Source organism: Ranitomeya variabilis, chromosome 3 (genome assembly GCF_051348905.1).
Source record: "Ranitomeya variabilis isolate aRanVar5 chromosome 3, aRanVar5.hap1, whole genome shotgun sequence".
Taxonomy (NCBI): domain Eukaryota; kingdom Metazoa; phylum Chordata; class Amphibia; order Anura; family Dendrobatidae; genus Ranitomeya; species Ranitomeya variabilis.
In genome coordinates, this window is record NC_135234.1 from 86,746,593 (window position 1) to 86,763,635 (window position 17,043).

Sequence of the window (17,043 nt, forward strand, 5' to 3'; positions counted from 1 at the left end):
AATGGTTAGGAACAGCTTTTGCTACCTTAAGTGGAGTCAATGCGCTTGTGGTAGAGGACTAAATTTGAGTCCAATCTTCACACAACGTAGAGCCAATATCGGCTTCCTAGAGAGAAGTATAGGTGGTATGACGTCTGTGGGTGGTATGGTTTATACAAGTATAGAAAAGCAAGGTAGTGCCCGATGCCTGAGGGTTTATACATCTCTGTTCCAGTGGGGTTAAAGAATATGGTGGGTTACATTTCTTGAAGGGAAGTAATGAAGTGTTTTAAGTTGGAGGTATCTGAATATTTCTTTGGAAGGAAGATTACATATTTCTTTGAGAACAAAAAAAAGGGATACCATCTATATTAAGAAGGTGATGAATCTTGGTGATGCCTATTGTAATCCACTTGTAGAATGCCAAGAGGGATTTTGCGCCTGTAGGAAATTCAGAATTACCCCAAAGAGGGGATGGGGTTCGTCATTCATCACATCCCTATTTAAACAATATTATACATCGTCAATACAAATGTTCACAGACATTTACCTTTATTAAAGGAGACGGACGGTGCTTGTGGGCTGAGAAGTTCATTTGTTGGACTATGTTGCTGTACCCCCAACAAACTGCCAATAGCAGAGTCTCTTCCGTATAGACATGCAGCTAATCTATTAACCCTGTGACGCTCTATATTCCTAAGAAGTAGGACTGTTCCTGTGGGGGAAGAATAAAAGTTAAACAATTACATGAAAGAGTCAAAAGACCTGATAAAAATCTAGGTATACATTACAATAATACCACTACCACTACATTACAATAATAGTAAGTTAGCTATTTCCACCTACTTTTGCCTGCAGCTCAAAAATATCTCCAGAATCCGTCCTTTCCTCCACCCTCAATCTACTAAAATGCTTGTGCATGCCCTCATCATCTCCCGCCTTGACTACTGCAACATCCTTTTCTGTGGCCTCCCTGCTAACACCCTTGCACCTCTCCAGTCCATCTTTAACTCTGCTGCCTGACTAATTCATCTCTCTCATCGCTACTCCTCCGCTTCCCCCTTCTTCAAATCTCTTCACTGGCTCCCATTCCCTCAGCGTATCCAGTTCAAATTACTTATACTAACCTACAAAGCCATCCATAACCTGTCTCCTCCATATATCTCTGAGCTAATCTCCCGATATCTTCCCTCACGTAATCTCCGGTCCTCCCAAGACCTCCTTCTCTCCTCCACACTTATCCGCTCCTCACCCACCGCCTCCAAGACTTCTCCAGAATATCCCCCATCCTCTGGAATTCTTTGTCCCAACACGTCCGACTATCAGCCGCATTCGGATCCTTCAGACGGAACCTGAAAACCCATCTCTTCAGGAAAGCCTACAGCCTGAACTGACCCCGCTGCCTCCTCATCACTACTGAAGCTACCGCCTCACCAACACCGGAGCTCCTGCAACCCTCAACCTATTGTCTCCTTCCCCACCATCCTGTAGAATGTAAGCCCGCAAGGGCAGGGTCCTCGCCCCTCTGTATCAGTCTGTCATTGCTAGTTTGTTTACTGTAAGTGATATCTGTAATTTGTATGTAACCCATTTCTCATGTACAGCACCAAGGAAGCAATGGTGCTATATAAATAAATAAATAATAATAATAATAACAGTTAGGAGCTAGAGCCCCCATAAACATTACACAGATTTTGGCTAGAGCATAAGATAGTCTAATCTGTATGGGGGCCTCCTGACTCTCCCAACATAGATGATGAGAAGGAATTCAATCCCCTGTCACTTTTCTTTTGGTGAGGAGATAAGTTGCCTCCAAAGGAGTCTGGCAGTGACAAAAACACAGGATGGCTCTCAGTGGGAAAAATAAAATAATAATCTTGTAGCCATGATACATTTTAATGGCTAACAAAAATAAAATAAATGATGTTACAAAGAAAGCTTTCCTGACTTCTTAGAAAACACAGAAATGCGCCGTTGAGTATACCTGTATTTGTGGGATTCAGATGAAATAGCTGTAGCCTGAAGGATTGTCTAATGTGTATGGGAACCTATAGTTATGAGACTGGTGCTTTGTCCTGTTATAGTTATCACAATTTACGACCTGACAATGCAAAGCTGATCATTTATAGCACTGGATCTGTGAGAATCTCTCCGTCGCTCTGACCCTGATAAATGTAAGCCCTGAACTACATCTCAGTTCTACACCACGTGATGAATCGATAGTGAAAACTATATGGATGTGTGCATTTCATGACACACAAACTTACAGATGTCATCACTGCCCCCATTGGGGCTCACAATGTATTCCCCATCAGTATGTTTTTGGAGTAAGCAGGAGAACCTGGCGGAAACCCACACAAACATGGAGACAGAATACAAATGCTTTGCAAACGCCCATGGTGGGATTTGAACTCAGGATCTGTTCTGCGGCAAAGTTTAAGAAAGGTTAGTGTTCTTGCCTCCATTATGACACCCTGATTATGTGGTTCCGTATAGCTTCTTTCATTGGAATCTGCTATACTTCTGGTACCACCTCATGGTTAATGTTTTCTGTGGGACGATAGATGCTGGGTGTTTATTTAGTCTTTCCACAGTTGAGCTGTGTCAGTATTTAATAGGTTGGGACTGTATCCCCTTATTGCATTTTAGAGTGGCAATATGATACTTTCAGGTGGGATCTTTAGGTTACTATACCTTTAATGTATTGATTCAGTTGTTACATTGAACTCTTGCTTATTTGTATGGTCACTGGACCTGGATTGTTCCCTTAGATCCCACTTATACTTATTGATATTTCCTTTTTTATCATTATATTAAACAATATCCTATACATTCCTGAGCATGATTAGATTGCGGTCCCCCCTACTGGGCACTCTGTGATATAATTGTTGTATTTATAAATACATTTTTAAATTATTGAAATAAAATACTACTGTTTTTAACTAATTAATGGATCTCTTCTTTCGGCGGACTATAATGGAAGTCCGAACTTTGGATTAACATGTCTGCTTGAAGGGCCATTGTTTCTCACTATTGGACACTAGCGGATTATTAGCTTTATTGGAATATTGAGGATCAGCAACCGCTGATTGGCTGCAGCGCTCATCTGACAGTGTCCCACATACCACAGAGAACTCGGTGTCAACATAGCAGGAATGGATCTGTTTTTATGATCTTACTCTGGTAACGTGGGCACTTAAAGGGAACCTGTCACCAGGTGAGCGCTGCCCGTCTTTCCTCATATGCAGTCTCGGTGACTGCGCCTGTGCGGCCGCCCTGCCTGTGAATCCCAGCCCCGCAATGTGAATAAATCATAAGTCACTGTGGGGCTGGGAATCACAGGCAGGGCGGCCGCACAGGCGCAGTCACCGAGACTGCATATGAGCACAGAGGATGGGCAGCGCTCACTGCGCCTGCACCAGGCAGGAGAAAAGAGCGCAGGCGCCGACTATTTTCAAAATAGCGCTGAGGAGGCGGCGCCCGGCGCCAAGAAGATGTGAGCGACGGCTGTGTGGTGTCTAAAGCAGGGGGGCAACGCCGGCCTCCTTGACTGAAGACCAGGTATTTCTGACAAATTAAAAAACGGATTACTTCTCTAGTTACAGCACCCAGAACTAAAAGGGCCACCTTGTCAGAATGCAGCATTACTGCTGCACAAGGTGGCTCTTTTAGTTTGAAACGACTGGGGGGGGGGGGGGGGGGGGGGTGACAGGTTCCCTTTAAGAAGGGAATGACCAAGTAGTGGACAACTCCTTTACATGTAGAGGCAGGACACATGATAGTCCATCGCGCCTTACCATAGAGGTGCAGTGAGGAAATAAGAGGCCCCAGACCCATTTGTGCGGGGTCCTAACATTAATCTAAAAGTGTATAATCCGCGGGCAGGATCACAAGTGTGGACACTGGCCATGATGGGTGCATTCAGATAGTAAAGCCAAACAACAATGTGTCTCTGTAGATGGATCTGGGCAGAAATTCTGTGATGGAGCAAGGGCAGAAAAATGTCAGCTGCCCCCGGGGTCATATCATGTAACCTACACACCTACAATCAGGAAATCCAGGCTCCTGAGCGCAGGCTGCACAACATGATGGGAGCTGTAGTCCCTGGGAGTCATGCGGTCACTGCAGTTACATACTGTCACACAGCAGAATAGTAGTATATACAGCAGCAGCACTGACCAAGGCTTATCTGCAACCTGCTGGAAAACTACAAGTCCCAGCGGTCAGTACACGCTAGGTTGTCCGGCTCCCATGGCGGGACCGCAGTGACAGGAGTACGTCATCACTGTGCGCCGTCACTGACCTGCAGCCCTGCTCTCAGCCAGGACCGACCTGAACAGCGCGCCCCACATCGTATTACCGGCCCGTAGTCAGTATATCACGCCGTCACTGATGGGCGCCGCCATATTGTAAGAATCTGTCGTCTCACTGGTGACGTCATGTGTGCGACTGGTGAAACGCGGAAGTGCGGCGCCATCTTTCTTCCTGGCAACAGTAAGCTGCCGTAGTACTACAAATCACAAATGTCCGACTCCGCAGTTAGAAAGCACTTCTGAGTCCTGCCACTTTACATCCGGCAGCCACGGCAGACAGCTGATCAGTGGGGGGCGGGTGTTTTACGCCCACCGAATCCCGGGATTGGTCATTGATAGTCTTGAAAGGGTTTGTCCATGTAAAGAAATGATACATAGCCTTACTCACCCTCCAATGAATTTGTGAATTTTTTTCACTTGCATTTGGCTTATTAAGTTTGATTTATTTTCTGGGAAGGAGATAAGCTAATAAAAAAATGAAGTTATTAATTTTTGGGACATTCATTGTGCGAGATAATGAATTAATGTTATGTAACAGGCAGGGCCGGACTGGCCATCTGGTAATTCTGGCAAATGCCAGAAGGGCCTGTCTGGTCGTGGGCCACCTTGTCTGATACTTTGTTTACAGAATCTGTTCTCAAGACACCCATACTATGAAGAGTTGTGACGGAGCCTGTATCATTAGAAATATTGGTCTTGTAGTAAATCTTGTTTTCTTCCATCCAGTGTAATATTAGTAATATATCTCATCTGGTGCTTGGGGATGGGGACAGCATGGGCCTGTGTGATTTCAAATGCCAGGGCTGAATTTCAGCCCCAGTCCGTACCTGGTAACAGGACACTATGGCTGTGCACTTTTTATATGTTTATTTTTTTCCTATATTGTAAAAGAAAATGATTGGTTTTTTTTCCTTTGTATTTTTTCTATGTGGAAACATCTTAATTATTTTCTTACATTAATTTTTCGTCTCACTCCAGAGCCTGACCATGCAGTGTATTCTGCCTGTACCACAGGGCCGGGCCGAGAGATTACGGCGCCCTAGGCGAAACTGTTTTGTTGCGCCCCTACTACTTTTAACATACCTCCCAACTTTTGAAGATGGGAAAGGGGCACATTTTAGGCCACGCCTCTAACCACACCCATTCATAACTAGCCACACCCATATCCACGTCCTAACCACACCCATTTAGCACTGCTGATCACACGGTTTCATTAAGAATAATTATAAACAAAACAATATGGCCACACAGTGCTCCATACTGTATAATGACCGCACATGATGCTCCATACTGTATAATGGCCACACAGTGCTCCATACTGTATAATGACCGCACATGATGCTCCATACTGTATAATGGCCACACATGATGCTCCATACTGTATAATGGCCACACATGATGCTCCATGCTGTATAATGACCGCACATGATGCTCCATACTGTATAATGGCCCCACATGATGCTCCATACTGTATAATGGCCACACAGTGCTCCATACTGTATAATGACCGCACATGATGCTCCATACTGTATAATGGCCACACATGATGCTCCATACTGTATAATGGCCACACATGATGCTCCATACTGTATAATGACCGCACATGATGCTCCATACTGTATAATGGCCCCACATGATGCTCCATACTGTATAATGGCCACACATGATGCTCCATACTGTATAATGACAGCACATGATGCTCCATACTGTATAATGACCGCACATGATGCTCCATACTGTATAATGGCCCCACATGATGCTCCATACTGTATAATGGCCCCACATGATGCTCCATACTGTATAATGGCCCCACATGATGCTCCATACTGTATAATGGCCACACATGATGCTCCATACTGTATAATGACAGCACATGATGCTCCATACTGTATAATGACCGCACATGATACCTTGTACCGTATAATGGCCACAAATAGCTACTCCTACACACACAGCTGCGCTCCGTACACCTCGTACACATTTAGCTCCGCTCCATACACCTCATACACACACGACTCCGCTCCGTACACCTCGTACCCACGCGGCTCTGCTCCGTACACCTCGTACACATTTAGCTCCGCTCCATACACCTCATACACACACGGCTCCGCTCCACACACCTCATACACATTCAGCTCCGCTCCATACACCTTTTGCCTTTTGAAAAGATTTTTTATAATTTTTTCTATTTTTTCTCTGGCGCCCCCTTAGGGTCGGCGCCCTAGGTGGCCATCTAGTTCGCCTATACGTTCGGGCCAGCCCTGCTGTACCACCGTACTCCCACATCCATGTGTCACGGTCCCAGTATGGACTGCAATGTGTGGACTGGCCGCGCAGCCTCATTCGTGCCTATGAGGGCAGGAGCAGACCAGTGTTAGGGTATGTGTCCACGGTCAGGTTTGCTTCAGGCTTTGGTCAGGATTTTATGCAGGTAAAATCCTGACCAAAAATGCACCTGAGGTCACTGGCAGGTCACCTGCGGTGTTCCTGCGTGTTTTGCTCATTGTAGCAACATGCTGCGTTCTGAAAAAACGCAACGCATGTGCGTTTTTGCGAGAAACACGCATGCGTTTTTTAATGCACAGTGGAGACGGGATTTCATTAAATCCCCTCCACTATGCTGTAACATCTGGACGCTGCGTTTTTGATGCTGCGGCTCAGCGCTGCGTTAAAAACGCAGCGTTTCCTGAACGTGGACACATACCCTTAGGGTATGTGTCCACGTTCAGGATTGCCTCAGGATTTGGTCAGGATTTTATGCAGGTAAAATCCTGACCAAATCTGCACCTGAGGTCACTGACAGGTCACCTGCGTTGTTCTTGCGTTGTTTCAACAATGGAAGGACATGCTGCGTTCTTAAAAGACGCGCCGCATGTGCGTTTTCGTGGGTCTGCCGCATGCGTCTTTTAACGCATAATGGAGACGGGATTTCATGAAATCCCCTCCACTATGCTGTAACATCTGGACGCTGCGTTCTTGACGCTGCGGCTCAACGCTGCGTCAAAAAAGCAGCGTTTCCTGAACGTGGAAACATACCCTAAAGCGTCGGATTGCACCCAGACCAATGTTAGTCGCAGCAAAATCGCAGCATGTCCGAGTCTGACTCGATGCTCAGATTGCACTCGGCCATGCAAGTCAATGAGTCCGTGGAAATTATCGTACTGGACTCGGATGACATTGCAGTGCAGTCTTATTTTCACAGACTGACAGAATGAAGGAGATGGATACATTTTTTTCTTCATATTATCATCCAAGAGAATCATCACACTATGCTCAAACTCTGTGATGTGCATAATCTCCCAAATTAGAGAATTTATGGCCCTGTGCACCTAGCATAAGGGAGGGGAGTTTGGGTCAGGGCTAGAGATGAGCGAATATCGTCGGCTCCCTCCTTATTCGGCAAGCTATAGCGCTTACTGAAGAAGGGGCAGCAGGAACCCGGATACCTGGAGCGCTCCCGATAATCAGTAGTCCGGAGCCGCAGCTGCATGTGTCTGTGTGACAGTCACAACATGTGCATGGAGAGCCAGTGACTGTCACACAGACACATGCAGCTGCTGCGCTGAGCAGCTGGTTATCAGGAGCGCTCCAGGTATCCGGGTTCCCGCTGCAGCTTCTTCAGTAAGCGCTCATGTCTAGTCACTACCACTCATTGCCAGTCCATGCATCACAGATGTGTGAACGCAGCCTTAGGCCATGTTCATACTTTGCGGCGTCCTCTGCGGGTTCTCCCACAGCGGAATTGATAAATCTGCAGGGCAAAACCGCTGCGGTTATCCCTGCAGATTTATCGCGGTTTGTTTTGCGTTTTCGGCTGCGGGATTACTCGTATACTATTGATGCTGCATATGCAGCAATATGCAGCATCAATAGTAATGTTAAAAATAATAAAAATTGGTTATACTCACCCTCCGATGTCCGGATCTGCTCGGCGCTGCACGCGGCGCTCCGGTTCCAAAGATGCTGTGCCGAGAAGGACCTTCATGACGTCACGGTCATGTGACCGCGGCGTCATCGCTGTCATTTGACCGCGACGTCACCGCAGGCCGGCCGCGTGCAGCGCTGAGAGGTGAGTATAACATGATTTTTTATTTTAATTCTTTTTTTTTACCCCAAATATGGTTCCCAGGGCCTGGAGGAGAGTCTCCTCTCCTCCACCCCGGGTACCACCCGCACATTAACCGCTTACTTCCCGCAACGTGGGCACAGCCCCATGCGGGAAGTAAGCGGTTCAATGCATTCCTATGGGTGCAGAATCGCAGCGATTCTGCACAAAGAAGTGACATGCTGCAGGTTTTAAACCGCTGCGTTTCTGCGCGGTTTTTCCCGCAGCATGTGCACAGCAGTTTGCGGTTTCCATAGGGTTTACATTAAATGGAAACGCTATGGAAACTGCTGCGGACCCGCAGCATCAAAATCGCCGCGGTTCCGCGGTAAAAACCGCAAAGTGTGAACATGGCCTTAAAGCGTTACTCCAGCATTTTGTATTATTATTTCAGTCCCAGAGTGTTGGCATTAAGTTTCCTGCCCCTAGTATAATAATAACCAGCCGCCATCTTCAGCTCTTACTGGCGCTGCTCCGTTCCTGATCTGCCATCTTATGACTGCAAATTCTGACTCACCGGAAATCAGAGATAAGACCAGGGTCACACTTGTGAGTGCAATGCGAGAATCTCCCACGAGTCTCTCGCCTCAATACTCGGCACTGCCGCCGGCACTCGGGACCGGACCATGCGACTGCAGCTGAACGCTCCGGTCCCGAGTGCCGGCGGCAGTGCTGGGTATTGAGGTGAGAGACTTGTGGGAGATTCTTGCATTGCACTCGCAAGCGTGACCCCGGCCTAATTGTAGCTCACTAGTCCTCAAAATTCTTCCAAATCGTAAACCAGCCAGACCCCACTGCAATAAACGAAATCGGACACAAACACCTTTGTGTCAATTTATCCATGTTCTCCCATTTTAAGAGGAATAACAGAGGAACAATAGCATGCGTGGTCCTATGAAAGAATGATCCAGCATTGTCTTATGTCACTTTACTGTGGCGTATGTTGATCAGTGGCCACAGTGCAGATTTACGATATAACGTAATTATGTTTGTTTTTTTTGTAGTGGCCACTGTATAGGAGCGAGCAGTCTTCACTTTCCAATATAGTAATAAAAGGGTAGTAGATGCAGCTACGTACCACCCAGATGGAGGACTCCTTTGGCCTGGTACACAGCGCTCTATGGCTGTTGGCAGAGCTCCGTGTGAACACGCCGACTATGTTCTCTTTAATGAATTGTAAACGTAGATTTAGATGTATAGATTGTATAATGAAAAGTGCGGTGATTTTCTAATACACGTTGGGCCCTATTCATGAAGAAATTCATGCAGTGTTTTGCAGTAAAAAAAAACAAATTTTTTTAGTAAAAAAAAAAAAAGCTTGAAAAGTGACAAATACTCCAGTCACGGTTCAATCCGACAACTTTTGGAAAAGTAGTCAGTGCTCCGCCTGAGAGGGAGCATGGCGGAGCTCTGCCAGAAAAATGAAGAAAAATTTGTGCAAAAAAAAAAAAAAAATGGAGTAGATTGCTGTGGCGCGCACATCATTAAGATCTAGTTCTGATTCCATGTATCTGATCACATACTGAATTGTTTGTCTGGGGTCATAAATAACATCACGTCTCGTTCTAGAGCAGATGAAGTCCAGAAATATGGGCAGTAGAATACGGCATAGCATGTTCGACATTCTGCACCGACATTTGAAAGATTTTCAGAAATTGAGCTTAGAGAAATTCAGATCAGATGTACATGGCAGGATTTTCAGTCCGAGTGCCATCTGACAGAACATCGGGTCACACTTGGACCAATGCTATCGGGCTGTGCACATATCAGATTTTTTTCCCAGGACCGAATTAGTCCAAGGTAAAAATCGCTGCATGCCTGAGTTGGATCTGATATTCAGATTGCACTTGACCATGCAAGTCACTGAGTTGGTGAAAAGCATCCAGACTGCACTCATATGGCAACTGAGTGCAGTCTGAAAGGAAAGGATGCAGACATTGTTTCTCCTCATCCAAGAGAATGAAAACACAAATGATCCCACTCTGTTCGAACTTCGGTCACAGTGTGATTCGCATAATGGCCCTATTCTCGCGGGTGAGAGAACATAGGCTGGTGGGTACCTGCCCTACACAACACATCTGGGGTACATGAATAGATCATTATGTGACGCGCTCACATGGGCAGAAATGCTGCATTATTTCTTCAGGCGTTCCACAGGTTTCTGCAAAAACAAATCTGAAATAGCAATCTGCATTGTTTACTGCCTTTTCATTGTGTTTTTCACGCACTTTCCCTTTTTTATGTGTAAAATATTTCCATGAACTACGCGTAAATGCTGACTTGTTCTGCTGAATTTTTGTGTTTTTGGTTATGTGCACAGAGGGTATTTTTGAGGCAGTCAGAAATAATGGTTTTTTTAAATGAGAACTTTAGGGATCACTATTTTGTGCTGGGCATTTTCTATGCATTTTTTTTGTCCTGAATAGATAACTTCCAAATTTGATATTACCTCATTAACAGCAACCAATCACAGCGCAGCTTTCATTTCTCAAGAGCACAAAACAAGATGAAAGCTGCGCTCTGGTTCGTTACTATTGGAAACACGATTAGGCCGTGGTTCTGTGCCGCCGCAGCACTGTATTGTGTCCGCCCTGTCACTGGCTGCCCTCTTCGGCCATGGAGTTCCCTGTCACTACACACGTGTATGAGTCGGTGACGTCACTTCCGGTGTGTGATTCTGGCCAGAGCCAGCCCGGCCCTGCACTGTATAGTGGGGAATCATCCCGTCCGGGGCGCCACAGCCGAGGACTCCGGGGTAAGTTACTGACAGCCGCCATCACCTGCTCTGCAGCCGGTAGTGAGAGGAGAGCCCCTATAGATGTCATGATGTGGAGGAGCTGCCCGTGCCTTACTGTAATGGTGCAGCCACTGCTGCTCTGCTGGAGGGGACAAGGTCATGATTAATGGGGTCTGCAGAGCTGCTGGCAGATCAGCCCGTGCACCGGTCCCCACACATCCGCAGTGCACGGGCCATGCATCACCCTGACAGCACAGCTCCATACACCGCGCTGCCCCGGCACAGAGCGCTCCCCAAACCCTGCTCCCCTGAGCTGCTCCCCAAACCCTGCTCCCCTGAGCTGCTCCCCAAACCCTGCTCCCCTGAGCTGCTCCCCAAACCCTGCTCCCCTGAGCTGCTCCCCAAACCCTGCTCCCCTGAGCTGCTCCCCAAACCCTGCTCCCCTGAGCTGCTCCCCAAACCCTGCTCCCCTGAGCTGCTCCCCAAACCCTGCTCCCCAAACCCTGCTCCCCAAACCCTGCTCCCCAAACCCTGCTCCCCTGAGCTGCTCCCCAAACCCTGCTCCCCTGAGCTGCTCCCCTGAGCTGCTCCCCAAACCCTGCTCCCCAAACCCTGCTCCCCTGAGCTGCTCCCAAAACCCTGCTCCCCTGAGCTGCTCCCATCGTGTCCACTGGTCACCGCCCATCCCATAGACCGGACGGCTCCGCAGGGTGGTGGCGTGCAGACGGATTTCTGGCTGCTGTATATTCAGTGCAGTGTTCACGGTAATGTCCAGCACTGAGAAAAAGCGCAGAAAACTGCGCTTATCTTACCTGTGATGCTTATGGGATGGTTCGGTGTTTGTTGATGTTTAGTCCTGGGCTGTCTGTAAGTATTCCTGATTATTGAAGGGCAAACTCTGACCCATCGGATCCTGACTTATGGAGCCAGAAAAGCTTTTCTTAGGCTATGTGCACACGTTGCTGATTGGGGTGCAGAATTTTCTGCACAAAATCCACATCTCCTGGCAGAAAACGCAGGTGCAGATTTTACGTGTTTTTTTTTATGCGGATTTTGTGCGTTTTTGTTGCCGATTTTGTGCAGATTTCATGCGTTTTTTCCCCCTGCGGATTTCTATAATGGAAGGGTGCAGAAATGCTGCAGATCCGCACAAAAGAAGTGACACGCTCCTTCTTTCGATCCGCAGCGTTTTCAATGTGGAATTTTCCGCACCATCAGCACAGCATTTTTGTTTCCTATTGATTTACATTGTACTGTAAATCACTTTGCGGATCTGCAGCGTTTCTGTGCGGAAAAAAACCGATGTGAATCCGCACTAAATCTGCATCGTGTGGGCACACAGCCTAAAAGGGAATCTGGAAGCAGTGGGATGGCTTTATAGGCGTTCCACCCCAACCCCCCAGCCCCTGTTAAGTTTTTATTTATTTCTTCTATTAAGGAGATCAGATGTACCGGTGGTCGTGCAAATCGGGCCAGAAGTGCTCTGGAGTGTGTCACTGCACTAGGACTGCTCCCCATTTCACGACCTCCCCTCCCCATTTCGCGCCCCTCTCCCTTGCCCTGACGCGCCCCCATTCCACATCCAGATTGATTTGCTTTCAACTTCTGCACTAGGGGCCTTATGGCTTCATTATTTCTTTTTTAATGTACCGTAATTGTCCATTTGTCTTGTCACTCGTTTGTGACTTTTTTTCCCCCAATATCAGGAATGTTGTTCTTTTCTTTTTTTGTGTTTTGTCTTTTTGTTTTGCATCTTTAGATCTCACAATGTCAGACATACGACGTTCCAAATAGCATATGTTTCTAATTTACAATGCAGTTGCCTTTGATGCAGTGTGTGGCTGTATATTACTTTTGGGGGTTTGTAGCCTACTAAAGGGGCTTGATACAAAGTTGATCGGGAGCTTGGATTCTGTGAAAATGAACAGAATCTGCCATACTAAGCTGCTGTCACCCCGGGGGATCCATCGCAGGCCGCGCCATAGTGTGCGCCAGCACGAGGAGTGATGACCTCACCATGCTCTGGTTCCAGGACCAATACAGCCCACCACTGGCTACAGCATTAGGTGCCTTCAGCGTCGTGTTATTGGGTGCTTGTCTGATGGATGCACCATTGCTCCTGTGATCGGTGATATAATAACTTCCGGTGCTGCCGCACACCATTGAGCGGTTTGCCTTGGATCCTAGGGTAGAGGGCTGACCGCACATGAGGATGGCAGATTTTCAGAGGTTCCAAGCCCCTGTCAGCATGGTGTTTAGCCCTGACAACCCCTTCAAAAACCATTTAGAAATTCTAGCATTTATGCCATGAATGTCTCATCAGATATTTATGTCCTACCCACAGGACATGCTATGAATGCATTGCACGTGTAGGTCCCACCTCCGGGAGGAATTCGTTCTCCCTGGTAGGCCCTAGGGCTCATTCATACATCCAACTTTTTTTCCACGTAGAAGAAAAACATCAATTATTCTGATCAAACTTCGATCACAGTGTGTTACAAGTGTCATCCATTTTTATCATAGGTGGGATAAAGTATATATAAAAAAAAAAAGGTTCTGGACCTTCTCTATTCTGACAGTCTGTGAAAATTGGACTGCTCCTGGATGTCATCAGAGTTCAGTCCATTTTTTTTTTTCCCGGACCCATTTAGTTGAATTGATGATTTTGATCCAACCCTCAGATCAAAATTGGACATGTATCCGCAATTTTCAAGGGGCTTGAGAGGTCTTCGAAAAATCATGGACATGTGTATGGCCCCATAAACTTTCACAGATATGAGGGCTGTCCATGAAACCATGTTGACACCCCGCCTGGTGAGGAGGCTGCCGGACCCCGGGTGGGGAAAGGATGCAGCGTTTGCGGTGTATTTGCTCCATTCTCTTCTGTATGAGCTATGGAGAATTTCCTCTACAACCCAATTACATTTTTGTGAGGTATTAGCATTAATATGTGATATGGTCAAAAAAGGGCGCACTCACAGGGAACCTACTTTTTTATTTTTTGGTAATATATGCCATTCTGTTGTCTTTATTGTTTTATTGGCAATTATTATCCTACCTTTGCTTTCTAAACTAAAGTTAGCTTTCTGGTATTGATTACTATCCGGTCTATTCTGAAGGAGGTTTCTGGCATGTGAACAGTGATGACCTATTATTACAAAGACCAGTATTACACAAGTATGGACCTCAGTGTCTGGGCCCCGCCGCTGCTCTTCTGAGCATAGGCCTATGGTAAACCTGAGGCAGGTCCAGACATCGTGACCCCTCCTTGGACTGTGAATGTTGAGTGTTGAAATAGGTCATCGATATCATATTGGCGCATATTTTTGGGGTTTTCTAGGACTTTAATATTGATGACCTATCCTTGTAATGGGCCAGCTAGATCTGATCTGTGGTAGAGGTGCTGCAATACCGTTTTTGTCCACTACACCATGCGTGGCGCTGTTCTACTTCCTGTGCACCATGGTCCCTTCAGTCAGCTGATCGGGGTAGTTGTCACTCTATATATCTATATATAATTATTTTTTTTATTTTTTTCATTCTTGGTCCCAAACCTTGTTTTATAATTTTGCACATCACTTAGATACCTAATACTGGCTGCAGCGGTCTGATGACTAGAGCACAGGCAGACACGGCTTCTGGAGTGACCTGTGCTGGAGCATTTGAATGGGATATGTCTCCGTTTATTATTTTTAATCACTCTACGGCTAAAAAAAATTAAAATGTTTTATTGTCAGACAACCCCTTTAAGGTAGTGTTGAAGTTTTATGAAAAACATTGAATCCTTTTTTTTTTTTTCCCAAAACAGTAAAACGATTACCAAGGGTAATTAAGAGGAATTAGACAAAAGCCTATTTGTAGAGCGGAGAATGAAATCAATTGATTTGTGCACATGGTTGCCGTCTCCATGCTGGATCCTGCCGCAGTCCAGGGGATGAATAAACATGACGCACTCCTCTGTACTTCTGAAAATCAGATTATGAAGGGAAGGATTCGTCTCTCCTTCAATAATCAGCTGTCAGGGCTGACAGATATATAAGCGGGTGAGCGATCCGAGGTGGATGTGATGTCTGTGAGCCCGATCAGCCTGCATTGTATGATAAACCATATTATGGCCGCACACACATTTGCTGAACAGTTATTTCTGCCGCTTTGATGTTTCATCTTATTTCACTTTCTTATGTGATAAGCCTAGTGGTAAATAGGAAACGCTATTATCGGGGTAAAATTGGTGCTTTTTGTAAAGTGGACCTGTCTTCTTTTACCTGGTGGTACATGAAATCACTGATGTCCTTATACAGAGAAAGCAGTGAGAAGCAGAGCTGCAGTGTGAAGCATGGGGGAGAGACATAGCAGTAGCCTGATGGGACACCATTTCCATTTATAAAGTGCTGTTGTGGATTAGTAAATCATGACTGTCTTATTCCAAAACTTGCCACACATGTCCGAAGGTTTTGTCTAGTGTTATAGTCGAGCTCCATTGTAGTAGGTGACATCAGTGGGGTAGTGGAAATCCCAAATCACATTCTTGTGTTGTGGAGTTTGCTTCGGATTACCTGCCGATGTGAAATAATTGTCTAAAGTTATACCGTAATTGAAAAAAACACTAGTCTACCCGCCTTCCCAGTGTTGTTGCCCCATCATGGCACGGATCCCTGGCTGGTCTTAGTTTACTCGCCCCTTCTGGTGACATGTTATGTAGAACATGTGATCATGGTCACACATATCAGTACATGTTCGCTGAGGGTTGGGCCACGTTCACACGCTCAGTATTTTACCTCAGTATCTGTAAGTCACAACCAGGAGTGGGTGATAAATACAGAAGTGGTGACATGTTTCTATTATACTTTCCCTCTGACTGTTCCACTCCTGATTTTGGTTTACAAATACTGAGGTAAATACTGACCAAATACTGAACATGTGAACGTGGCCTTGAAGTACAAGGACTGTCTGTATTCCAGGCAGTAATCTGCTCCAAAATCAGAGTGGTTGAATGATGCGGATTTCCGGTCAGATTCTGACTGGGACTGCAGGAAATCTGGGCTCACTTCTTGCATATTACAATACCCCACTTTTTAGCCGCCCAGTCTCCATCTTGAGGCTGTTTTCTTACTTGCCAGCTGCCTAGTTTCTCAGCCACTGAGCGAGTTTCCAGCGTTTGCTCATACAGAATCGCTCCTTCGTCCTCGCTGTGTTCTCTGTGGGATTGTGCGGCTTCTTCTTTCCCTGTTGCTACTTTGCTAATGAGCTCTCCATTTTAGTTCATCTTCATAAACACGACCATTGTTTTCCCCCCATTGTAACACCGATCTAATTATAACAGAGGCGACTCCACTCTCTGCACCAAACCCGGTCATTTCCATCGTTTTCTGTGTCCTTCTGGGAGGAGGTAAATCAGCGTCCCATCACAAGCTGGGAGACACACAAGCTTTTCATTGTTGTCACCGCACTGCTGCCTGACCCCTCGTTTTTCACAGTGTGTCAGTGACATGTCCATTAATTTGCTGCCCGTAGACAGTAATTTCACACTTTCTATTTTTGTCATAGTACGTGCCAGCCAAAACCTGTGGTACAACCACTTTTTTTTTTAAGTTACAATCAGCATTATACTAGAATAGGCTGAGTACTGTATATTCATTAAAAAAAAAAAAAATATATATATATATATATATATATATAGATATATATATATATATAGATATAGAGAGAGTGAAACACTTATTTCTACTAAATAGTTTTTTTTATTTCTCGCATTAAGTTTTTAACCCTAAAAGAAATTCCCACGTAGAACGTTTTCTGTTTGTGAACAATTTGGAGGATTGTTCCATTATTAAGGGGATCCTGAAGTTGTCTCCTGAGCAGCTCGGAGCTTTGCAGTCCCCTCACTTCCTGCTCGCTCGCGGGGGTGT

General features: G+C 46.0%; 2 protein-coding genes across 3 annotated transcripts in view; one reads left to right on the forward strand and one right to left on the reverse strand.

Annotated features, from left to right (window-relative positions):
• Positions 1-4,440, reverse strand: part of ERAL1 (Era like 12S mitochondrial rRNA chaperone 1) — a 54,700-nt gene extending 50,260 nt beyond the window's left edge. The window contains exons 1-2 of the mRNA XM_077294329.1: positions 4,283-4,440; positions 530-694 (exon numbers count right to left, since the gene is read on the reverse strand). Of these exons, the coding sequence (XP_077150444.1) occupies positions 530-694; positions 4,283-4,331 (214 nt within the window). The 5' untranslated portion in view covers positions 4,332-4,440. The remainder of the gene's footprint in view (positions 1-529; positions 695-4,282) is intronic.
• A 6,530-nt stretch (positions 4,441-10,970) lies between these two features.
• Positions 10,971-17,043, forward strand: part of FAM222B (family with sequence similarity 222 member B) — a 173,124-nt gene continuing 167,051 nt past the window's right edge. For both annotated transcript variants that reach the window (XM_077294338.1, XM_077294333.1), the window contains exon 1: positions 10,971-11,152. The gene's annotated coding sequence lies outside the window, so the exon portion shown is untranslated. The remainder of the gene's footprint in view (positions 11,153-17,043) is intronic.